At 47.0% G+C, this 24,758-nt stretch overlaps 2 protein-coding genes across 2 annotated transcripts; one reads left to right on the top strand and one right to left on the bottom strand.

The window, feature by feature from the left end:
• Positions 1 to 2,368: 2,368 nt before the first annotated feature.
• On the bottom strand, positions 2,369 to 6,649 carry LOC119941812 (collagen alpha-1(II) chain-like). The gene is made up of 2 exons (XM_038762320.1): positions 6,544 to 6,649; positions 2,369 to 4,911 (listed from the first exon to the last, which is right to left on the bottom strand). The coding sequence occupies exons 1-2, from the start codon at positions 6,647 to 6,649 to the stop codon at positions 2,369 to 2,371; spliced, it is 2,649 nt and encodes an 882-aa protein (XP_038618248.1).
• Positions 6,648 to 9,895, top strand: SAMD5 (sterile alpha motif domain containing 5). Its single transcript, XM_038762307.1, is given in 3 exon segments — positions 6,648 to 6,898; positions 6,900 to 7,032; positions 9,749 to 9,895. Coding segments are annotated over 3 exon segments (531 nt in total).
• The last annotated feature ends 14,863 nt before the right edge of the window (positions 9,896 to 24,758 follow it).

Below are 24,758 nucleotides of genomic sequence, written 5' to 3'. Positions count from 1 at the left end.
TGTTTTGTTTTGTCTGTCTCCCCCTTCTAGCCTGCTGTTGGGTAGGGACCGTTTCTATATGTTGCCAACTTGTACTTTCCAAGCGCTTAGTCCAGTGCTCTGCACACAGTAAGCGCTCAATAAATACGATTGAATGAATGAATGCTCTACACAGCGTAGCTCAGTGGAAAAGAGCCTGGGCTTTGGAGTCAGAGGTCATGGGTTCAAATCCCGGTTCCACCACTTGTCAGGTGTGTGACTTTGGGTAAGTCACTTCACTTCTCTGGGCCTCAGTTCCCTCATCTGTAAAATGGGGATGAAGACTGTGAGCCCCCCGTGGGACAACCTGATCACCTTGTATTCATTCATTCATTCATTCATGCGTATTTATTGAGTGCTTACTGTGTGCAGAGCACTGTACTAAGTGCTTGGGAAGTACAAGTTGGCAACATATAGAGACAGTCCCTACCCAACAGTGGGCTCACAGTCTAGAAGGGGGAGACGGAGAACAAAACCAAACATATTAACAAACAAATCATATTAACAAAATAAAATAAATAGAATAAATATGTACAAATAAAATAAATAAATAGAGTAATAAATACGTACAAACATATATACATATATACAGGTGGTGAGGGGAGGGGAAGGAGGTAAGGGGGGGAGGGGGAGAGGAAGGAGGGGGCTCAGTCTGGGAAGGCCTCCTGGAGGAGGTGAGCTCTCAGTAGGGCTTTGAAGGGAGGAAGCAAAGCTAGCCCCTCAGCGCTTAGAACAGTGCTTTGCACATAGTAAGCGCTTAACAAATACCGTCATTATTATTATTATTATTAAATACAGTGGAAAGAGCCCGGGCTTTGGAGTCAGAGGCCGTGGGTTCACATCCCAGCTCTGCCACTTAGCTGTGTGACTTTGGGCAAGTCACTTCATTTCTCTGGGCCTCAGTTCCCTCATCTGTAAAATGGGGATGAAGACTGTGAGCCCCTCGTGGGACAACCTGATTACCTTGTATCTACCCCAGCGCTTAGAACAGTGCTTTGCACATAGTAAGCGCTTAACAAATACCGTCATTATTATTATTATTATTATTATTAAATACGATTGAATGAATGAATGATAAATCTCCCACTACGCCCCTCCCGTCTCATCAGGACAGGCCCACAACCCTAAAATCTCGGCCTCCCGCCCTAAAGCTATTCCCCTCCTGTCTCCCACTACTGCCCCGTCGCCCGTTAGGAGGCCTTCCCAGACTGAGCCCCTTCCTTCCTCTCCCCCTCATCCCCCTCTCCATCGCCCCATCTTACCTCTTTCCCTTCCCCACAGCACCTGTATATATGTATATATGTTTGTACATATTTATTACTCTATTTATTTATCTATTTATTTTACTTGTACATATCTATTCTATTTATTTTATTTTGTTAGTATGTTTGGTTTTGTTCTCCGTCTCCCCCTTTTAGACCGTGAGCCCACTGTTGGGTAGGGACCGTCTCTATCTGTTGCCAACTTGTACTTCCCAAGCGCTTAGTACAGTGCTCTATACACAGTAAGCGCTCAATAAATACGATTGATTGAATGATTGATTACGTCCCCCTCTCCATCCCCCCCATCTTACCTCCTTCCCCACGGCACCTGTATATATGTGTATATGTTTGTACATATTTATTACTCTATTTATTTTACTTGTACATATCTAGTCTATTTTATTTTGTTAGTATGTTTGGTTTTGTTCTCTGTCTCCCCCTTCTAGACTGTGAGCCCGCTGTTGGGTAGGGACCGTCTCTATATGTTGCCAACTTGTACTTCCCAAGCGCTTAGTCCAGTGCTCTGCACACAGTAAGCGCTCAATAAATACGATTGATTGAATGATTGATTGATGATTATTATTAAATACGATTGAATGAATGAATGAATGAATCTCCCACTCCGCCCCTCCCGTCTCCCACCCCTAAAATCACACGCCCACACCCCTAAAATCCCGCCCTCCCTCCCTAGGGCGACTCCCCTCCCGTCTCCCACTACTCCCCCGTCAATCAATCAATCAATCAATCAATCGTATTTATTGAGCGCTTACTATGTGCAGAGCACTGTACTAAGCGCTTGGGAAGTACAAATTGGCAACACATAGAGACAGTCCCTACCCAACAGTGGGCTCACAGTCTAGAAGGGGGAGACGGGGAACAAAACCAAACCTACTAACAAAATAAAATAAATAGAATAGATATGTACAAGTAAAATAAGTAAATGAATAAGCCGTGCCCAGACGCCCAGCTCCGCGCCTCTGGCCCCGCAGGCCGCCTGCCCCCCGGAGCCAGCCAGCCCCGACCGGGTCAGCGGTGGCACGGATTTGGGGAGGTGGGGAGGGAGGCGCCCCTCAGGCTGGCCGATGCCCCTAGCTCCTCTCCGCCGTCTCGCCCCCCGGGAACCCCGAATCCCCCGCACCTCCCGAGTCCTCTGAGCCCTCCGGGCCCACCCCTGTCCCCTGGGCACCCCGAGCCCCCAGTGCCCTCCGGGCCCTCTGAGCCCCCCGGGCACCCCAAACTCTGTTTCCCCCGAGCACCCCGTGCCCTCTGTTCCCCTCGGGCACCCTGAGCCCTCTGAGCCCCCCGGCCCCCCGAGCCCCCTGTGCCCTCCGGGCCCTCTGAGCCCCCGGGCACCCCAAGCTGTTTCCCCCGGGCACCCCGAGCCCTCTGAGCTCCCCGGGCCCCCCGTGCCCTCTTTTTCCCCCGGGCACCCCGAGCCCTCTGAGCCCCCCGTGCCCCCCGTGCCCTCTGTTTCCCCCGGGCACCCCGAGCCCTCTGAGCCCCCGGGCACCCCATGCCCTCTGTTCCACCCGGGCACCCCGCGCCCTCTGAGCCCCCCGGCCCCCCGAGCCCCCTGTGCCCTCCGGGCCATGTGAGCCCCCGGGCACCCAAAGCTGTTTCCCCCGGGCACCCCGAGCCCTCTGAGCCCCCCGGGCACCCCGTGCCCTCTGTTTTCCCCGGGGCAGCCCGAGCCCTCTGAGCCCCCCGGGCACCCCGTGCCCTCTGTCCCACCCGGGCACCCCGAGCCTTCTGAGACCCCGGGCACCCCGCGCCCTCTGAGCCCCCCGGCCCCCCGAGCCCCCTGTGCCCTCCGGGCCCTCTGAGCCCCCGGGCACCCCAAGCTGTTTCCCCCGGGCACCCTGAGCCCTCTGAGCTCCCCGGGCCCCCCGTGCCCTCTGTTTCCCCCGGGCACCCCGAGCCCTCTGAGCCCCCCGTGCCCCCCGTGCCCTCTGTTCCACCCGGGCACCCCGAGCCTTCTGAGACCCCGGGCACCCCGCGCCCTCTGAGCCCCCCGGCACCCCGAGACCCCTGTGCCCTCCGGGCACTCTGAGCCCCCCGGGCACCCCGTGCCCTCTGTTTCTCCCGGGCACCCCGTGCCCTCTGTTCCCCCCGGGCACCCCGAGCCCTCTGATCCCCCCGGGCACCCCGTGCCCTCTGTTCCCCCCGGGCACCCCGAGCCCTCTGATCCCCCCGGCACCCCGAGCCCCCTGTGCCCTCCGGGCACTGTAAGCCCCCGGGGCACCCCAAGCTCTGTTTCCCCCGGGCAGCCCGAGCCCTCTGAGCCCCCCGGGCACCCCCTGCCCTCTGTCCCACCCGGGCACCCCGAGCCTTCTGAGACCCCGGGCACCCCGCGCCCTCTGATCCCCCCGGCACCCCGAGCCCTCTGAGTCCCCCGGGCACCCCGTGCCCTCTGTCCCACCCGGGCACCCCGAGCCTTCTGAGACCCCGGGCACCCCGCGCCCTCTGATCCCCCCGGTACCCTGAGCCCCCTGAGCCCCCTGTGCCCTCCGGGCACTCTGAGGCCCCCGGGCACCCCGTGCCCTTTGTTCCACCCGGGCACCCCGAGCCTTCTGAGACCCCGGGCACCCCAAGCTCTGTTTCCCCCGGGCACCTAGAGCCCTCTGAGCCCCCCGGGCACCCCGTGCCCTCTGTTCCCCCCGGGCACCCCGCGCCCTCTGATCCCCCCGGCACCAAGAACCCCCTGTGCCCTCCGGGCACTCTAAGCCCCCGGGCCCCCCCAGGCTCTGTTTCCCCCGGGCAGCCCGAGCCCTCAGAGCCCCCCGGGCACCCCGTGCCCTCTGTTCCACCCGGGCATCCCGAGCCTTCTGATCCCCCGGGCACCCTGCGCCCTCTGATCCCCCCGGCACCCCGGGCACCCCGTGCCCTCTGTTCCACCCGGGCATCCCGAGCCTTCTGATCCCCCGGGCACCCTGCGCCCTCTGATCCCCCCGGCACCCCGAGCCCCTGAGCCCCCGGGCATCCCGAGCCCCCTGTGCCCTCCGGGCATTCTGAGCTCCCCGGGCAGCCCGAGCCCTCTGAGCCCCCAGGGCTCCCCGTGCCCTTTGTTCCACCCGGGCACCCCGAGCCTTCTGAGACCCTGGGCACTCCGCGCCCTCGGATCCCCCCGGCCCCCCGAGCCCCCTGTGCCCTCCGGGCACTCGGAGCCCCCCGGGCCCCCCGAGCCCTCTGAGCCCCCCGGGCACCCCGTGCCCTCTGTCCCACCCGGGCACCCCGAGCGTTCTGAGACCCCGGGCACCCCGCGCCCTCTGATCCCCCCGACACCCCGAGCCCCCTGTGCCCTCCGGGCACCCTGAGCCCCCCGGGCACCCTGAGCCCCCCGGGCACCCTAAGCTCTGTTTCCCCCGGGCAGCCCGAGCCCTCTGAGCCCCCCGGGCCCCCCGTGCCCTCCGTTCCCCCCGGGCCCCCCGCGCCCTCTGATCCCCCCGGCACCCCGATTCCTCCGAGCCCCCGAGCCCCCACCTCGGGGAGGGGCAGCCCGGGAGAAGGGAGAGAAACGGCTGAGTTTTCCTTGGCGCCCGCTGTGGGAGTCCGATTCGGGGAGGAGGAGGAGGAGGAGGAGGAGGAGGTCGGGGCTCACTGATCTCCTTCGTCCCCGGCAGCGGAGAAGTCCCTGCTCGGGCCGCGGAGCAGGGATCCTGGCACGGAGACTGTCCTCTCCTGCCCTGCCAGGCTCTGAAGGATCATCCCTCGTCCTCCTCCACTTCCCCGCCCTCTCCTCCCACTTCACCGTCCTCTTCCCCCTTCCTCGCCCTTTTTCTTTTCCTCCTCCACTTCCCCGTCCTTTTCCTCTTCCTCCCCCTCCACTTCCCCGTCTTTTTCCTCCTCCTTCTCCACCTCCCCATCCTTTTCCTCCCCCTTGTCACTCCCCAGCCCCAGCCGGAGCCGGGCCTCGGACAGGAGTGGAGGGGAGAGGAGAGCGGGGAGAGGACTGGAGAGGAGGGGAGAGGACAGGAGGGGAGAGGAGAGAAGAGGGGGGAGAAGACAGGGGAGGAGAGGGGGGATTGAAGAGGGGGAGAGAAGAGGAGAGGAGAGGGGGGAGAGGAGAAGAGAGGAGGGGGGAGAGAAGAGGGGGAGAGGATAGGAGAGGAGGGGGAGGAGGAGAGGAGGGGGAGGGGTAGAGGAGAAAAGAGGGGTAGAGGAGAGAAGAGGGGGAGAGGAGAGAAGAGGGGGAGAGGAGAGAAGAGGGGAAGAGGACAGGAGAGGAGAGGGGAGAGGACAGGAGAGGAGAGGACAGGAGAGAAGAGGGGAGAGGACAGGAGAGGAGGGGGGATTGAAGAGGGGAGAGGACAGGAGAGGAGAGTGGGGAGAGGACAGGAGAGGAGAGGGGAGAGAGGACAGGAGAGGAGGGGAGAGGAGAGAAGAGGGTGAGAGAACAGGAAAGGAGGGGGGGAGAGGAGAGAAGAGGGGGAGAGGAGAGAAGAGGGAGAGAGGAGAGGAGAGGGAGGAGAGAAGAGGGGGAGAAGATACGAGAGGGGGGAGAGGACAGGAGAGGAGAGCGAGGAGAGGATAGAAGAGGGAGAGGAGAGGAGGGAGGAGAGGAGGGGGAGAGGACAGGAGAGGAGAGGATAGAAGAGAGGGAGAGGGGAGAGGACTGGAGAGGAGGGAGGAGAGGAGGGGGAGAGGACAGTAGAGGAGAGGGAGGAGAGGATAGAAGAGGGAGAGGGGAGAGGACAGGAGAGGAGAGGGAGGAGAGGATAGAAGAGAGGGAGAGGGGAGAGGACAGGAGAGGAGGGAGGAGAGGAGGGGGAGAGGACAGGAGAGGAGAGGGAGGAGAGGATAGAAGAGGGAGAGGGGAGAGGACAGGAGAGGAGGTGGGGAGAGGACAGGAGAGGAGAGGGGAGAGAGGACAGGAGAGGAGAGGGGAGAGAGGACAGGAGAGGAGGGGAGAGGACAGGAGAGGAGGGGAGAGGAGAAGAGGGGGCGGCCGGGCAGAAGCGGACAGAAGAGAAAGTAGAGGAGAAGGCGGGAGAGGCGGGGCGACCCAGGGACTTCCCGGGGCCGGTCCGTGCGGCCCTCCCGCGGTGGGGAGCGGGGGGCTGTCATCCCGGCCTCGCCTCCCTCCCTCCCTCCGTCCGTCCCTCCCTCCGTCCCTGCCTCCTCCTCCTCCTCCCTGCCTCCTCCCCGGCTCCGGCGACACCCATCCATCAGCGCCCCGGCTCCGCGGCCGCCGGTCCGGCCCCTCAATTCTCCCTCTCTCGAAGTGCATCTCCCCCCTCCCCAACTCCCTCTCCCGCCCCGCGGCTTTCCGGGCTCCCGCAGTCCCGTCGAGGGCTCCCGGGAGGAGAGGCTTGGAAGTTGGGCGGGGTTGGGGTGGGGGCGGGTGGGGGGGGTCCCCCCACTCCGGCCATGTGCGCCCACATAGTTTACGAGTGGCTTCGAGCCCTGCGGCTGGCCCAGTACGCCGAGGCGTTTGTGGATAACGGCTACGACGACCTGGAGGTGTGCAAGCAGATCGGGGAGCCCGACCTGGATGCCATCGGGGTGTCGGCGCCCCGCCACCGGCGCCGGATCCAGCAGGCCGTGCTGCGGCTGCGGCTGGACGACGAGCGAGCCGCCGGCCTCTACTTCACCCTGGAGCCCCCCAACCCCGAGGCCCCGGACCCCCCCCGGCCGCCCCTGGGGACCGCGGGGCCCCCCGCTCACCTACCCCAAGTTGAAACTCAAGATCATGATCAGGGATAAGCTGGTGCGGGACGGCATCCGCCTGAGCAGGCCTCCCTACTCCCGCAAGGTAAGAACCCACCTCCCGCGCCTTTGACGGATCGATTGATTAACCAGCATCATCGTCGATCGTATTTATTGAGCGCTTACTATGTGCGGAGCACTGTAGTAAGCGCTTGGGAAGTACAAATTGGCAACATATAGAGACAGCCCCTAATCAATCAATCAATCAATCAATCAATCGTATTTATTGAGCGCTTACTATGTGCAGAGCACTGTACTAAGCGCTTGGGAAGTACAAGTTGGCATCACATAGAGACAGTCCCTACCCAACAGTGGGCTCACAGTCTAAAAGGGGGAGACAGAGAACAGAACCAAACATACCAACAAAATAAAATAAGTAGGATAGAAATGTACAAGTAAAATAAATAAATAAATAAATAAATAGAGTAATAAATATGTACAACCATATATACATATATACAGGTGTATATATATATATATATATATATATATATATACAGCCCCTACCCAACAGTGGGCTCACAGTCTAAAAGAGTGGGCTCACAGTCTAAAAGAGTGGGCTAATCGATGGACTGACCGACCGACTGGGGAGGAGCAGTCAGCTTCATGCCTTCAATTATCTCCAGCGAGCGCACTAAACGCTTGGAAAGTACAACAGAGCAACAGAGACAATGATAATGATAACGATGGCATTTGTTAAGCGCTTACAATGTGCAAAGCACTGTTTTTTTGATGGCATTTATTAACCGCTTACTGTGTTCTAAGCGCCGGGGAGGTCACGGGGTGATCAGGTTGTCCCACGGGGGGCTCGCAGTCTTCATCCCCAGACGAGGTCACTGAGGCCCGGAGAAGTGAAGTGACTTGCCCAAAGTCACACAGCTGACAATTGGCTGTATATATGTATATATGGTTGTACATATTTATTACTCTATTTATTTATTTATTTTACCTGTACATATCTATCCTATTTATTTTATTTTGTTGGTATGTTTGGTTTTGTTCTCTGTCTCCCCCTTTTAGACTGTGAGCCCACTGTTGGGTAGGGACTGCCTCTATGTGTTGCCAGTTTGTACTTCCCAAGCGCTTAGTACAGTGCTCTGCACATAGTAAGCGCTCAATAAATACGATTGATGATGAATTGGCGGAGGCGGGATTTGAACCCGTGGCCTCCGACTCCAAAGCCCGGGCTCTTTTCCGTTGAGCCACGCTGCTTCTCTGATCATAATCATGATGATGATGGCATTTGTTAAGCGCTGACTATATGCAAAGCACTGTTCTAAGCGCTGGGGGGAGGGATACAAGGTGGTCAGGTTCCCTTCCCCACAGCACCTGTATATTTGTACATACGTTTGTACATATTTAGTACTCTAACTTGTACATATGTATTCTATTTATTTTATTTGGTTAGTATGTTTGGTTTTGTTCTCTGTCTCCCCCTTCTAGACTGTGAGCCCACTGTTGGGTGGGGACTGTCTTTATATGTTGCCAATTTATACTTCCCAAGCGCTTAGTACAGTGCTCTGCACACAGTAAGCGCTCAATAAATACGATTGATGATGATGATGATAGAGACAATAATCAGGATGATGATGGCATTTATTAAGCGCTGACTATTTGCAAAGCACTGTTCTAAGCGCTGTGGGGGGGGATACAAGGTGATCAGGTTCCCTTCCCCACAGCACCTGTATATTTGTATATATGTTTGTGCATATTTATTACTCTATTTCACTTGTACATATCTATTCTATTTATTTTATTTTGTTAGTGTGTTTGGTTTTGTTCTCTGTCTCCCCCTTCTAGACTGTGAGCCCGCTGTTGGGTAGGGACTGTCTCTATACGTTGCCAACTTGTACTTCCCAAGCGCTTAGTACAGTGCTGTGCATACAGTAAGCGCTCAATAAATACGACTGATTGATTGATCAGGTTGTCCTACGTAGGGCTCACAGTCTTAATCCCCATTTTACAGATGAGGTAACTGAGGCTCAGAGAAGTTAAATGACTTGCCCAAGGTCACACAGCAGACTTGTGGGAAGAGCGTGGCTCAGTGGAAAGAGTCCGGGCTTTGGAGTCAGAGTTCATGGGTTCAAATCCCGGCTCTGCCAGCTGTGTGACTTTGGGCAAGTCACTTCACTTCTCGGAGCCTCAGTTACCTCATCTGTAAAATGGGGATGAAGACTGTGAGCCCCCCCGTGGGACAACCTGATCACCTTGTTACCTCCCCAGCGCTTAGAACAGTGCTTTGCACATAGTAAGCGCTTAATAAATGCCATCATTATTATTATGTGGCGGAGTGAAATTAGAACCCATGACCTCTGGCTCCCAAGCCCGTGCTCTTTCCACTGAGCCGCGCTGCTTCTCCCTCTCCCAACAACGGGCTCACAGTCGCAGCTTCATTCAATCAGTCCTATCTCTTGAGAGCTTACTGGGTGCAGAACGCTGTACTAAGCGCTTGGAAAGTACAATTCAGCAACAGATAGAGACAGTCCCTGGCCAACAATGGGCTCGCAGTCTCAGCTTCATTCCTTCAGTCGTATTTATTGAGCGCTTACTGTCTGCAGAGCGCTGTACTGAGTGCTTGGGCTTCAGCCCTCTCGCTGGAGCTTGGCAAACTCCCCCGGGGTCAGGGAAGGCCGCGGCCCCGGAGTTGGGGGATGGGGGGGATCTTTTCGATCCTTCCCTCTCCCCGGGATACTGCTATCGGATCCTTCATCCCTTCGTTCCCGTCCGAATCCCGGGACTTTGGAAGCTCCGAACTTCCAAAGGGCCCGGCTTGGTGGCTTCCAACTCGGGTCTTTCTCACCTGTGCATCAGGGACTCAGAAGCCTCCGCACTTCGCCGTCCTCAAATGGGACGTTTTAGCCTCTCCCCAAGCCAGTCCTGATAAAGGTTCTCCCAAAGACGATGAATAAATATTTCTGTTAACACCTTTGATGCCCTCCATCCTCTATTTTCTTTTTTTTTTCTTGGCAAGTTACCATAGGAAAGTGGCAAGCATTCAGTTCTTACGTAAATGAGGCAAGCTATTTAAAGAGGAGAGAAGGCTTTCAGATGCTACTGTGCATCTAAAGAAGAGAACAGAGTCCTTCGTGACCTTCACCCGATAAGGTCAAACCCCAGGAAGACTTCCACAAACCAGAAAACCATACCTTAGTTACCTCATGACAGCCTTGAGCTAATTTTTGATTGAATCTCTGAAAAAAAGATGATTCATTGGATGTACGTGGCTTAAACTTTCAAATACTTTTGATTTCATGTAAAGGAAAAAAATAACCCTGCTTAAGTCTGTCGGGCCCGGGGGAGATTTTAGAGGAGAATGTTGTGGCACGAGTTGCTGAGTAATATGTGTTAACCTCAGAAGCGGTAGAAGGGGAGTTGGTTCAGTAAATAAAAACTTTGAATTGTGTGAAATTCTACGGGGGATTCACTTTAAGGAGTTGGGAATAAGTGTGATAGAATGATTCAACTTGAATAAATCCGTGGTAAAAATACTTCAGCAAAAATAGGTCATATACCCTGATGAGCTCTAAATTTATGAGAGTCTGTGGAAAGTGAAGTGGGAGTTATTACATATTAGTATTCTCTTTGGCAGCAGAGAACACCTTTATTAAAATGCAAATGGTAGGTGGGTGTATTAAAGGTTAACTAACTGAAGGTATCATACATGCCATTATCTCACAATGAGGTTCACCAGGAAAGCACTGTCCAATTTTGGTTGCTTCACCCCTAAGGATGGCGGGCACTGAAATTGAAGACAGGACTTGCCAGAGGTTTAAAGATGGGTAAAGGTCATTTTGTAGCGAAAGGTAAACAGGAGGTTGGAATGGAGTGCCAGAGACAGATGTATTGACAAATACAATGTTGCTACTTTATAACATCAGGAAAGCGGATCTGAAGGTTTTGTCAAAAGGAAGTTATCTTCAAGAATAAATACAATTGAATTCTTCTGAACAGTCAACCAATACCGCCAGAGTTTATTAAATCGGGTAAATGTTCCTGGATTTTAAAATATATTGGATAACACAAACTTGGGTTCAAGGCATGAGGCCTGGGCTTCTTCCCTCCCGGGTATGCCCCCTGCTATCCTGGCTTGTCCCCAACCCCCTCTCCCCCATTTTTTGGTGTTTTTTCTTAATAATCATTAATCCACTGGGACCACTGCTGCTTCTGGACTAGAAGTAGATGTGGAGGTTGATCAGTGTTATTGTTGATGTGTTATTTTTCTGTGTTTGTCTCAATCACCAGCCCAGCCTTGGAGTTTAAACCTCTAGACAGTAATACTGACTTCATTTATGGTTTTATTGTATATCGTTGAGCACATAATCCAATGTTATGCACAGAGTAGGAGCTTTGCAAATATCTCAATCATTAATATAATTTCTGATTTTTCAAGTTAAACAGAAGTAATTAAACCACCTGCTTAGGGTGTAAATTGATTACAAAACAGTTTGGCAAGACCATTGCTGGATGTGGGTGCAACTGTGTCTATCTTTTTCCCTCATTGCTGTATCTGCCCAGCAGAGATCTGGGATGGGGCTGCTGTGTGAGGAGGAATGTTAAATCCCTGTTACTGTCCGCAACCAAGGTACCAATAATAATAATTGTGACACTTGTTGAGTGTTTACTCTGTGCCAGGCACTCTTCTAAGTTCTGGGGTAGATGAGTATAGTCAGATCGGACACAATCCCTGTCCCACACCGGGTTCACAGTCTAGGAGGAAGAAGAGGAATTGAATCCTCGTTGTACATGTGAGGGAACTGAGGCACAGAGAAGTGAAGTGACTTGATAAAGGTCAAAGTGCAGCCAAGTGGTGGAACCAAAATTAGAACCCAGGTCTTGTGACTCTCAGGACTATACTCTTTCCACCAGGCCACACTGCTTCCCATCTATTTTCCTATTTATTTTATTTTGTTAGTATGTTTGGTTTTGTTCTCTGTCTCCCCCTTTTAGACTGTGAGCCCACTGTTGGGTAGGGACTGTCTCTATATGTTGCCAACTTGTACTTCCCAAGTGCTTAGTACAGTGCTCTGCACAGAGTAAGCGCTCAATAAATACGATTGATTGATTGATCCATTTTCCTAGCCACTGTCCTCTCTAGTGCCCACTCTAAGGGTTTAGCTTTGGAGAATCCTCAGAGCATGGTAAAATTGCTGCTTGCTGCATATACATTACTAGTTAATCAAATTCATTTCAAATGTTGGCAGGCTTTCATTTGATACAATTCAAGACCAATTGCCTGTGGAGTCCCATGCCCTGCCATGATTAAGATGTGTACCAGTCAATATGAGTTGGAGTTTTTCTCATTTCAATTCATCTTTTACTTTACCATTGTAATCAGTTAAATCAGCAGTATCTATGATGCAGGATTGCTAGATGAGTTTTTCATACTCACAGTAGGTCAAAGCAAAGGAGATTAAGGAGAAAAAGGTAAAAAGCCAATAGGGGTAGACAGGTTGATAAAAGATTGCAGACAATTATCTGGAATAATTACCTGACTGGCCCCAGCTGTTAAGAACCCTTAGTCAAAATAGGCAATAAGTCATTGATGATACTCTTTCCAGCAACAACAATTCTAAGCATCTCCTTCCTGTCTCAGACTGAAAAATGGACAAATGGGGAATCCTCTTGAAGAATTAAGGAAACTGTAAACTTCGGAGTTCCTTAAAATTCAAGAGGTAAGGGGGACTGAAATGTGGGTCTACAGGTATCATTTGTTTTCACAAATTACCAAGTAAAGACTAGAGAAAATCAAGATGTTAAATTCTGCCAAACCCTAAGCAAATTATTTAGTTGCTGTGCTCAAAACTGTAAGAGTTTTGTATATTTCTGAAAAGTGTTTGTGGGGCACCTTTACAAGCTAAGAAAGTCTGTTTTCCAAGGCTTATGGAAAATTTGGAAATTATTTCATCAGGTAACACTAGTATTGTAATAATAGTAATAATAATGGAATTTGTTAAGCACTTACTACATAGAAAGCACTATTCTAAGCACTGGGGAGGATATAAGGTAGAGGAGGATACAAGTTGCAAAGTGTATAGAATGTATTATACTGAAAGCTTGTTGTGGATAGGGAATGTAGCAACTCTGATGCTGCTAAGATGATGCTTAGTAGCAAAAATCAATGGAAATTTTTGGGTAAAAGATCTTGCATTTATGAATTGAACTGTTTGAGGGTCCCCAGTTTTGCAGCCACTTGCTGGGCTGATATATATTTGTAGGTATTGTAAATCACCTAAATAATCTGGATGACTACTGTGGGGTGATGCCCCAAGATTGGATGACACCCCTCTGCAACTCTCAGACCTTTCTGGAAGGAGCTTTGCTTGGAGCAAAAAGGTTCTGGGTCTCCCCCTATAGTTTTTCCAGGAACCACTGAAAGCGACTTTTCCCTCAGGAGTCTAAAAGGAACACAGCCTCAATTAGACTGGTTTGTTAATATTCTCCTCTTAATCACCTAGCATACCTGACAAATGTATTAGTTGGGTAAGATAATGGTAATATATTGACACTGGAAAAATACGTTTTTTTCTTAAAATTCACCATTTAAAAGAAATATTCAGCCCTTCCTTACCTGGCTCCAGATTCTCTACTATAGACGTACGAGCAGGTGGTCCTGGTTTATCAAAATTGCCATCTCATACTATTATTTTCCCATTCTGTATGATAAGAAACAAAGCAATATGATCAGAAACAAAGCAACTATCCTAAGCAAGGTTGGTTTTCCTCATCAGGAAGTTCGGAGAAATCCTACTGTCTCATAAACGGCAGTGGCTACTGCCTGCATCAGTGAGGTTAGGGACAGAACATGTAATTGAAATGTGCAGTCATCAATAAGTTCATTTGGAGGCTCACAGGAAGCCTTCCTCTACTTGCATTTAGAGCACTGGCATCTCTGTGCTGAAGTGCTGGGAGAAGTTCTTAATGGACAATGATGAGCCCGCCTTTTTCCAGTCTCCTTCTCATTCTTAGTCTGAGAAAGCTGATTGTGAGGACCCACATCCATTATACACCCACTTTTTCTTGTATTCTCTTACATCCCCAGGCCCAACTTATTACTAATTATGGTTAAAAAACTGGTACTGTAAATTATATTCCTTTTCCCAGAAAGCCACTTTGCCTGAAAGAAATGTATATCGCCCTCCTTGCTCCTATTTATCTCTTCCTCCTCCTCCTCCCTCATCTCTTCTTATTCCTCTCTTCAGGTCTCTGTTTCTGGACAGATGTTTCTATCCATGCACACACCCTTGTGGATTGTTCTCTAATAATGATTTTAGCATTGTGTTTATTTGTGTGCCAACAGCTGTACCAAACACTGAGATAGGTACAAGAAAATCGTGGGAAATAGGCCCTGTCCTACATGGGGATCATAGTCTATCCTTCAGTCAATGATTTTTAAGTGCTTTCTATGCGCCAAGTTCTGTACTAGGCACTTGGGTAAATAAAGTATCAATCAATCATTCATATTTATTGACCACTTACTATACTAAGCTCTTGGGAAAGTATCATACAACAGAATTAGCAGACATGATCCCAGCCCAAAATGAGCTTACAGTCTAGAGGGAGCTTGCAGTCTAAAATAAAGTTGAAGACATGTTTCCTGACCACAAGGAGCTTACAGTCTCGAGGGGAAGACAGCCATGAAAATAGCCTACACAGAAGGGAAATGGGAAGGTATTGAATTTCCAAGTTACAAGTGATGGAACTGAGAAACAGAGAAGTTAAGTGACTTCCCTGTTGTGGCACAGGAGACAAGTGGTGGAATCCTCTGACTCCCAGGCTTTTTCCACTAAGCCATGCTGCTTGCCTTATCATTTTTCCATCTTTGGATAGCTCTGTGGCCCTTTTTAAATTGCCTTATTCCCTTTAAAGAAATAAGGATGAGGACATGAGAGTTGTTCCCCACAGCCTCCAGTTCAAATTAGGTTCTGACTCCCTTGCCAGATTGTAAGATCCTCAAGGGTAGGGTTCCTGACCTAACTTGATTATACTCTCCCAAGTGCTTAGTATTGTAAGTGCGCAATAAATACCTCTGATTGATTAGGGAAGAGTGACAAGGTGTTAGAGTACTAAGAGGAAGTGCTTCCCCCAGAGTCCCCATACTCCTTCCCATTTCTCTCCTGGTGCCCCTCATGACTTCCTATAACCCAAATCTCAGTGATTCATTATTAGATGTCAAAGTCACAGACAATTTACTACAAAACATATTTAATTTTCATACGGTTAAACAGACAATTTCAATGTTGACCTCATCAAAGTGTTTCTCGTCCCTACCAATTTGGCATGCTGGCTGGCTTTTTATATGCAGAGAATGATACACTGTTCTAAAGGGATAATAGGATCCATACGTTTCAGTGAAAGGGAAACATTTCTTGTTTGCCCAATTCTGAATATGAGGCAATAGAAAGAAAGTCTGAAATGTATTTTTCCTGCCTAACCTAAGGATGATGATACGGTATGAATCTGAAGTAAACTCTTGAGGAACCCAAGTAAGGGTAGAGGGGTCATGGGCAAGAATTCTTTTGCAGGCATTATGGAAAACTATGAAGAGCTTCACATTCTGGATATAAAGAACACATGGCATCATTAAAGCAGTTTTCAATAGAGAGGAGATGGCTTATTAAGCCAAAACACAGTATAGCTTATTTGAAAATAATTGAACCCATTGCGAGGAGATTTGTGACCAAATTAAAGACATGTCACTGTCAGCCAAATTTTAAGGTCTTTGCCATTCGTTATGCCACGTAAAGTTTGTGAAGAAATCCTTTTTTAAACAAACCACTGAATACCACTCTGAAATAATCCTTTTTTTGTCAATATAAAGATAATTAAGGGCAAATAACTGTGGAACATGTCAAGAAACATTAAGAATAGCATCGGTCTTATGTATAGACTAAGTGACATCTAATAGTTTAGAGAAATTTCATTACTGCATCTAATTGAAATGAATGGTTTAGTCCACTCCTGAAGAATCTTATTCATCGACTCTTATTCAGCCACAATCCAGATTTTATTCATTTGTAAGATTTTTTGTGTCAACATGTGTATTTGCATGTGTGTTTGTGTGTGTGTGTGTGTGTGTGTGCATATATATATATATAATATATATATAAAGAGAGAGAGAGAGAAAGTGAGCATGTACTGCACAATAATTAGAAAAAGAGCAGTATCTTCTAAAAACACTTTCATGGACTTCATGAGGGGACTGGGGAATTTCAAATTCATCTGAATAAGGATAATTTGTTTAAGCTCATTGTGGGCAAGAAATGTGGCTGTTGTTGTGTGGTACTCTCCCAAGTGCTTAGTACCGTGGCCTGAACACAGTAAGCACTCAATCAGAACGATTGATTGAATAATTAAAAGGCTGAGTGTTCAAAGGACCAGTAGTTCCATATTTATTAAAATATCACTCCTATATAAACTACAGCCTGACTCTGACATCAACAAATGTGATCCTTTCCATGACAGAGAGTTAATTAAAAAGTGATGCTGGACACTTTAAAGGAGTCCACTGAAAGTCATGACTTACACACGATATTTTTAAGGTCAAGAAAGCATTCATTTAAGTTTGGATAACTGGCTTTGAGGAATACTACCAAACTCATGTGAGGAAGATTAAAATTTAGAAGTTATTTATAAAAAATTTAGAATATATATAATAATGATAATAACAACTGTGATATTTTTTAAGTGCTTACTATGAGCCAGGTACTGTTCTAAGCATTGGAGTGGATACAAGCAAATTGGTTTGGACACAGTTTCTGTCCCACATGGGGCTCACAATCTTAATCCCGATTTTATAGATAAGGTAACAGAAGCACAGAGAAGTTAAGTGACTTGGCCAGGGTCACAGAGCAGGAACGTGGCAGAGCCAGGATTAGAAGCCAGATCCTTCTGACTCCCAGGATTGTAGGCTACCCACTACACTACGCTGCTTCTCTTATTCTTTCTCTCTCTCCCTCTCTCTCTCATATCATGTTAAAGGCAAATGCCTTATAAGTAGAATGACCGAATATCCCATTTTGGGTGGGGTAACTCTGCTAATTTGTTGGGTCTGAGGCTTTACTTATAGGGAATGGGTTTTCCTAAGAGTTTTCTTGAGAAGCTCTGGGTCCAGCAGAGGAAATAGGTAGGTAATATCTACGAAGCCTTATGCAGAATATAGTTTCACATGGATCCCGTTAATAGCCAAGGTGTCCATCAAGCATTTTCAAAAGCTTATCTGAACTCGATGTGAAATTACATCTATTATAAGGTTTCTCCTTATCAATTCCTCGCCATCATGATCATCTGTGTTTGAGTGCCAAGTTTTGGCAGATCCTAAAACTCGATGCTCTACAATTAATTTTAAATGTCAACCCTCACTAAAGATATGGCCACTTTAGTACCGCTCCCTATCATCTTATAATAGTAAAGATTTAATCAATCAATCATATTTATTGAGTGCTTACTATGTGCAGAGCACTGTACTAAGCGCTTCATACCCTGGGAAAATTTGCCCAGTGACCAACTAGTAATACATTAAGTAACAACAGTAGCTTTATGATTATAAACTAGTTTTTTTATAGTATTTGTTAAGTGCTTACTGTATGTCAAGTACTGTTCTAAGCATTGGGGTAGATACAAGCTAATCATGTTGAACACAGGCCCTGTCTCACGTGGGGCTCACAGTCTTAATTACCATTTTGCAGATGAGGGAACTGAAGCACAGAGAAGTGAAGTGACTGCCTGAGGTCACACAGTAGACAAGTGGTGGAGTCGAAATTTGAAACCAGGTCCTTCTGACCCCCCAGGTTCACGCTCTATCCATGTGGCCATTCTGCTTCTCTATAGCTATGCTATAGGGAATAGTAATGAAGAGAATAGAGGTGTACATAAGGATCCTCTAATTGTTTCTTTTGACATAAAAGTACTGAATATCTTCCTCTTTTGAAGTATTTAATAATTGGCAACTCATACATTTGATTTAAGTTCAGATTAAAGTGAGAGGTCAAACCAGTAAAACGTAAAAGGAAAAACCACTACTGTATTTTGACAACTAATAAAACAATACATTCAAGGTCAGGTTCCTACTTACTGTCCATTACAGGCATACAGGGGAACATTGGGTTCAATTTCAAACTTCTGAGGCTACAGTCTGCAGACTTGAGATTTGGGCAGATGTAAGCATGAGAAGTAGAGAAATTTTCAAGATATTCATACTGCCATTTAGATTAGAACTGAGCTGGATGTTCGGTCTTTTGGGACCCTCTTTAATACTGAGGGACAGCGAGTGTGGCATGGTAGGGTAAAAGCATTAGCTCTGATTTTATTGCCTTGTGTCTTTTTAAATTAGATCTTTTACATTTTTTTCCTTTCAAACATTGCTATTTGGGTCAGCCTCTTTGTCTATGCTAATATGACATCTTGCATTGATCTACTTATCTTGACAAATGTGGTAGATTGTATCTTCAAATGCTCTTTGGGGAATATCATCTATTCAAAATGCAGCAGAGCTATGTTTAGCTGTTCTATATTAAAATTACTCTGTTAACAGGAAGTGGTGCATAACTTAGTCACCTTCAACACCGTTGTCCTCCCTGGATACATAAATGGAAATAATTGGGTATTTATATTTTATTTGGAAAGATGGAGATATGGGATTCTTTTGTGGTGAAGGATGTGAAGAAAGCTGAAAGAGGTGGTGGAAAAGTGAACTAGTAAGGGCTATGTTCACAGCTTATATTGCGGTTTGTAGTGCTGAACTTGGGAGAAATTTTCTGAATCCAGGCAACCAGATGTTCATTAGCTATGAATACCGACTTTTGTTTTCTGTCAGAATTTGAAATTAGAATACGTTTCAAAGGAATTGAAGAAAGTGATTGATTTAAGTATCCATTAATGTCTACAGTACTGAACATGTGTAATTAATTTGCATTCTTCCATAGGTTTTGAGGATTGAAAAAGGGATGTGAGAATGTAAAATTATGGTCAACAAGAATAGCATAGAAAACATAAACAATTCATATTTAAACTCCGTGGAAATGAAGCCATCCAGGGTGCCTCACTATGTTGTTTATATGATCTCTAAGCAATGGAATTAATTAGAGAAGCAGCGTGGCTCAGTGGAAAGAGCACGGGCTTGGGAGTCAGAGGTCATGGGTTCTAATCCCAGCTCTGCCACTTGTTAGCTGTGTGACTTTGGGAAAGTCACTTCACTTCTCTGTGCCTCAGTTCCCTCATCTGTAAAATGGGGACAAAGACTGTGAGCCCCCCGTGGGACAACCTAATTACCTTGTATCTCCCCCAGCACTTAGAACAGTGCTTGGCACAAAGTAAGCACTTAACAAATACCAAAATTATTATTTATTATTATTAACACAGAGAGTTAACTTTTTTATATTCATTCTTTAGGAAGGAGAATGGAGGGTTCTCGTGTAGGATTGGCTAGGTTTCATGAACCAAATAGCCACAAATTAAAAGCATAAGACCAGTGAGAGCCAGAGAATAACAGGAACCAAACTATCCTTCAACTGGAAGGGTGAGAAGGAATTCTGGAGGGACATGGGGGTGGAGGTGAGCAGCGCCAGTGAGAAAGAAAGCTGGTGTTCAGCTCACACCCACCGGGTTTCAGGTCCTTGTAGAGAGAGCTGCCAAATATGCATATCTATCTATCTATGTACACCTAGATGGGTAGGTAGATAGGGAAGAGGCTACTAAAAATCCCCGACAAAACCCCCCCAAATGTTAACAGTCCCAAGGATCTTATCCTCTAACTCTGCTGTTCTCTCCTTAGTGCTTTGTTGGGTGGTCTGGGAACACCTTTTCATAGTATTACTAATGATTATTACTGACTGAGATCTTTTCATTAACAAGGCAATGACTGAAGTCTCATCTTCCTCAAGGTTCCCAGTCCTCAAAGAGGAAACCCCAGGGGCTGACTCTAGATTTTCAGCTGTTCATAGACTCTAGATAGGTAGGTAGATAAGTACATCTACCTATGTACACCTAGATAGGTAGGTAGATAGATATCTGAGAGTGGGCGGAAATAAGTTCATAAGGCGACTGGAAATCCTCTGCAGTGATCATCACTTTCTCCACTGTGCAGTTTTCTGAGAACTCTGAATAGGCTTGCTTTTTTTTTGTCTTAGAATTGTGATTGGCAGTTGAAAAAAGGTACTTGAGAGCTTTTTTCCTACATGAAGAGTAGCATTTGCATATCTCACTGGGACAGGTGTTGGACCCACAGAATGGGCTGGTTAAATATTAACAGACCACAACAAAGGGCAGAGTGTGTGGGAACTAGTAGTGGTAACATAATTTATTGAGCGCTTACTACAGTGAAGAACCCTATAAGTCATGGGAAAGAATACACACCATTGTTTTGTTAGTTTTTGTTTCCACTGGGAAGAGGCTACTAAAAATACCTAACAAACAACCTCCTAATGTTAATAGTCAACTCTGTTGTACTCTCCTTGGTGCTTTGTTGGGTGTTCTGGGCACACCTTTTCATAGTATTACTAATGATTATTACTGACTGAGGTCTTTTCATTGACAAGGCAATGACTGAAGCCTCATCTTCCCCAAGGTTCCCAGTCCTCAAAGAGGAAACCCCAGGGGCTGACTCTCTCGGTTAGGTTAAGGTAACTTCAAAATGAAGTGGAACTTCCAAAGTGCTCCATCTGTAGCTTCAGAGGTGAGCCCAAACCTGGAACAGAACCAGCTCCTTCCTTTCACCTTTATACCTGCTTTCTCTCCCATAACACCCAGGCTGACTCTGAACTAGACCAAGCCTCCTCTGTATTCCCTCCAGGCTCCTGAATCATTCCAGAAATTAGGGATGCCCTAAGGCCCAGAGCTGTGGACTGTGACATTCTTTGCTGAAAATGTAGTGTACCTTCCTCTGGAAAGGTTAAGGAATTGATCCTTATAACTGTTGCATTCATCAGGGTCATCATCTAATGCAAGAGGAGCAGCATGGCCTAGTGGCAAGAGCACGGCATTGGGAGTCAGAGGTCATGGTTTCTAATCGCGGTTCTGCCACTTATCTGCTGTGTGACCTTGTGCAAGTCACTTCTCTGTGCCTCAGTTACCTCATCTATAAAATGGGGGTTGAGACTGTGAGCTCCACGTGGGACAACCTGATTACCTTGTATTTACCCCAGCACTTAGGACAGTGCTTGGCACATGGTAAGCACTTAACAAATGCTATCATCATTATTATTATTATGAAGAACAAAGAAGGGGCTAATAGAGGGGTTTAGTATAGGGATGGAGAATTTAGGTGGCAAGTTATATTGTGCCTGCCAAATGTTTTTGTCAAAATCCAGAGAAGCATTTCTTTTTTTCCCCTTAGAGTATCATGTCGAAAAGGAAAACTGTGTGGGTCCTCCCCTGTTACTGTAGCTAAGAATCTGATTTCCTGACCTCAATATCATTTATTCACGAATAGCAATCTTTTGGCGTGAAGTGTTTTAGTCTCTTTAAATTAGAAATTGTAGAATGGAATTGTAGTTTTCAAAATGGAATTCTTAATCTTGTATTTGACAGTTATGTATATATGCAAATAAATTATTCCTTTACACCCTTCTATTCCAAAACACTAAATGACTGGATGCTATTATCATTTCCTTGCAGAGAACCCCATAGGATGCCTTTCAGGAGGTGTGCATAAAGGAGATAGCTCTCCTTGGAAAATGTTGAATAAACTCATCAGCATTAGTTCTCCTGGACCTTTTGTACTTTCTGCCTACTTCATCTGCATTTCAAAGTAATGGAGGCAGACTATTAAAATGCCTTTCATCCAACTTATTTCATTTTCAGTGCTGGGTTGGTGTGTTGGACTATCATCTCTGATAATATCAAAAGGCCCATATATAAACTTACGAACTTACTGCAGACTCTTTGAAATGTAATAATTAAAACGTATCAGAGTTTGCAGTTTATTTACATACACAATTTGAATAGCAATGAGAACAGTGGTGCATAGTATACAGAAATAATATGATCAAGGATTGTAGTTTGCATGTTTTATGAACGTGGAACAGAGGTCAGGGAAATTTTGCATATTGGAAAATAATTTTGGATAGTTTGCAGAAAGGAAATTCTTCATAACTCCTATTCTCCCCCAAGAGATGAAAAACACTGAAGCGATGAAGATCTAGAGTTCTTCTTGTGGAGGTCTGCTGCAGTGGGCTTTGGTTGTCATCCGCTCCAGCAGGTGGAACTGAATCTTGTTTTGTTTCATTTTGTGTTCATTACACTGAGATCAATATCTCTTATTTTTTTCAATACAGGAAATACAAAATAGGTTTGATCAATAATTTTTAAGTCCCTTTTACATCAGGTTATCGACTAATAGCCTCGTTTGTCAGATATTTCCAAGTAGATATGACTGTGTTCGCTACTCATGACATGAATGAGGCATATTTAGATAGTGTTTGCCAATATTTGGTGGTTTTGCTAAGGCTACATGGAAAGTCTATAGGATTTGTTGGATAGTATTTGAGTTTGGCTTCTCTGCAATGTCTGTATTAACATCACTGTTAGTCAATCAATCAATCAATGGTATTTATCGAGTTGTTACAGAATAGTTTTCAGTTACAGCACGTGCGCCAGTTTTCTCCTACACCATGATATCGAAGGACGCTGGTGGGTGTAGAGACTCGATGAAAAGCTGCAGGTCCTCTTGTTGACAGAGTTTGGTAATCCAGGGCTCTGATGTCCTTTGAGACCTAGTTCAAGCGCAAGAAATGTGTTGGGTCTTTGCTACTACCACAGGAATCCTGATATTTTTTCTGAGCTATGTATGTTGAACTGTAGCAGTTGGTGGCAGATCACCTAAGTCTGTGCTTCTGGTTTAATGGGAACTGGAAGTGAGCATGGCCCAGTAAGCAGCCTTCACAGAAAAACCAAAAAACCTTTTGCCTTGTGTCTTTCTGCTGCCGCTGGGCAATTTCTCCTGATAACTAAAGTGGCTATTTAAGTCATTGGATCTCTTCCCAGCCACCCTGACCCCCAAGTAGTTTCAAAATTGATATAGTGAATGAATCTGAAATGACCAATTCCTCACATATCTCAGGAAGCAAGGCTCCAGGTTTGTATATTTGCTTCCTCTTGCCTTCTTAATTAATCTTTCATCAATCCATACCTATTTATCTTGTTTCCCCCCTTTGCTTCTCTTTCCACCTTCCCGTCTCAGGTGTTGTTGCATGTTCCATGGTTGACTTTTTTTTTTCGAATGACTGCAATAAAAAAGCCCTTTAAAAACTTCCATATCTGGCGTCCCTTGTTATTTGATTTCTCCACTCACCTAATATTAGCTTTAGGAACTACAAAGGACCAACACACAATTCTTGTGTGTTACAAGCTAATCCTAATTAAATGTCTGAACTTTCAAGTGGTACTTTTACTTGATATTTGAAATCACTTATACCATGCAATACTACAAGTATTAATAAATTAAACCAGGCAGTACTGTAAGTATTAATACATTATTTTTCTCCCACTTACAAATATTGAAATCTACTGTCTCTAGGGGACACCTTTACATAGTCAAAATCATTCCAGGCTCCAGAGATTTACTAAAAAAGCTTGTTTGGAAGCTAGGGGTAGGTCTGGAGCACTTTCAGCTCCCCATCAGGAAATGCGAGACAGCAGAGAGGGAGAGAATCAGGCCTGGAGAAGTAGATTTGGGAATCACCCTGGTGGTGATTGAAACCATGGGAGCAAAAGAGGTGTCTAAGGGAGTGGATGTTGATGAAGAATAAGAGGACACCCAGAACTGAACCTTGAGGCAGCCACACAGTTAGCGGGTGGGTGGCAGAGCAGGAGCTTGTGAGAGAGTCTGACGAGCTTCAAGAGGTATAGGAGAACCAGGAGAGAACAGTTTCGGTGAAGTTGTTTAGATAATAATAATAATAATAATAATAATAATGGCATTTATTAAGCGCTTACTATGTGCAAGGCACTGTTCTAAGTGTTGAGGCACTGTTCTAAGCACTGAGGCACTGTTCTAAGATAATGTTTCCAATTTGTACTTCCCAAGCACTTAGTACAGTGCTCTACACACAGTAAGCGCTCAATAAATATGATTGATGATGATGATGATGAAGAGAAGGGGATGGTTCACAGTGTTGAATGCAACTGAGGGGTCAAGAAGGAATAGAAGATAATCAGATACAGGCTCTGTCCCACATGGACTTTACAGTCTGAGACAGAGGGAGAACAGGTATTTCATCCCCGTTTTACGTGAGAAGGAATGTGACCTAGTGGAAAGAGAACGGGCCTGGGATTCGAGGACCTGGGTTCTAATCGCAGCTCTGTGTGACTCTATGTGACCTTATGTGAAAGAGGAGTTCGTCGTGGGCGGGGAATGTGTCCGTTTGTTGTTGTATTTTTCTCTCCCAAGTGCTTAGTACAGTGCTTTGCACACAGTAAGTGCTCATTCATAAATATGAATGAATAAGTGATTTAAGATCACACAGTACGGAAATGATGGAGCTGGAATTAGAAAGAGGTCTCTTGACTCCTTGTCTTGTACTCTTACCACTTGGCCATAATGCGTCATAATTGTTTGTTTTCTCTGGTCCTCAATTTACCTTGTATTTATCTGCATGAAGGTAGCTTTCGCACTCTTCCATTGTCTACCATTATGGACTGGCAAGCCATTCTTTCCCTTCTCCCTGCCTTAAATAGATCAATCAATCATATTTATTGAGCGTTTGCAAGCAGTAGCTTAGTGGGAAGATCTGTCCATGGGGCTGACAATAGTTTAGTCATCATAGTTGATGAGCTAAG

This window comes from Tachyglossus aculeatus, chromosome 2 (genome assembly GCF_015852505.1).
Source record: "Tachyglossus aculeatus isolate mTacAcu1 chromosome 2, mTacAcu1.pri, whole genome shotgun sequence".
NCBI classification, from domain to species: domain Eukaryota; kingdom Metazoa; phylum Chordata; class Mammalia; order Monotremata; family Tachyglossidae; genus Tachyglossus; species Tachyglossus aculeatus.
The sequence above is the reverse complement of the archived record's forward strand: the minus strand, read 5'-3'. Positions and strand labels throughout refer to the sequence as shown.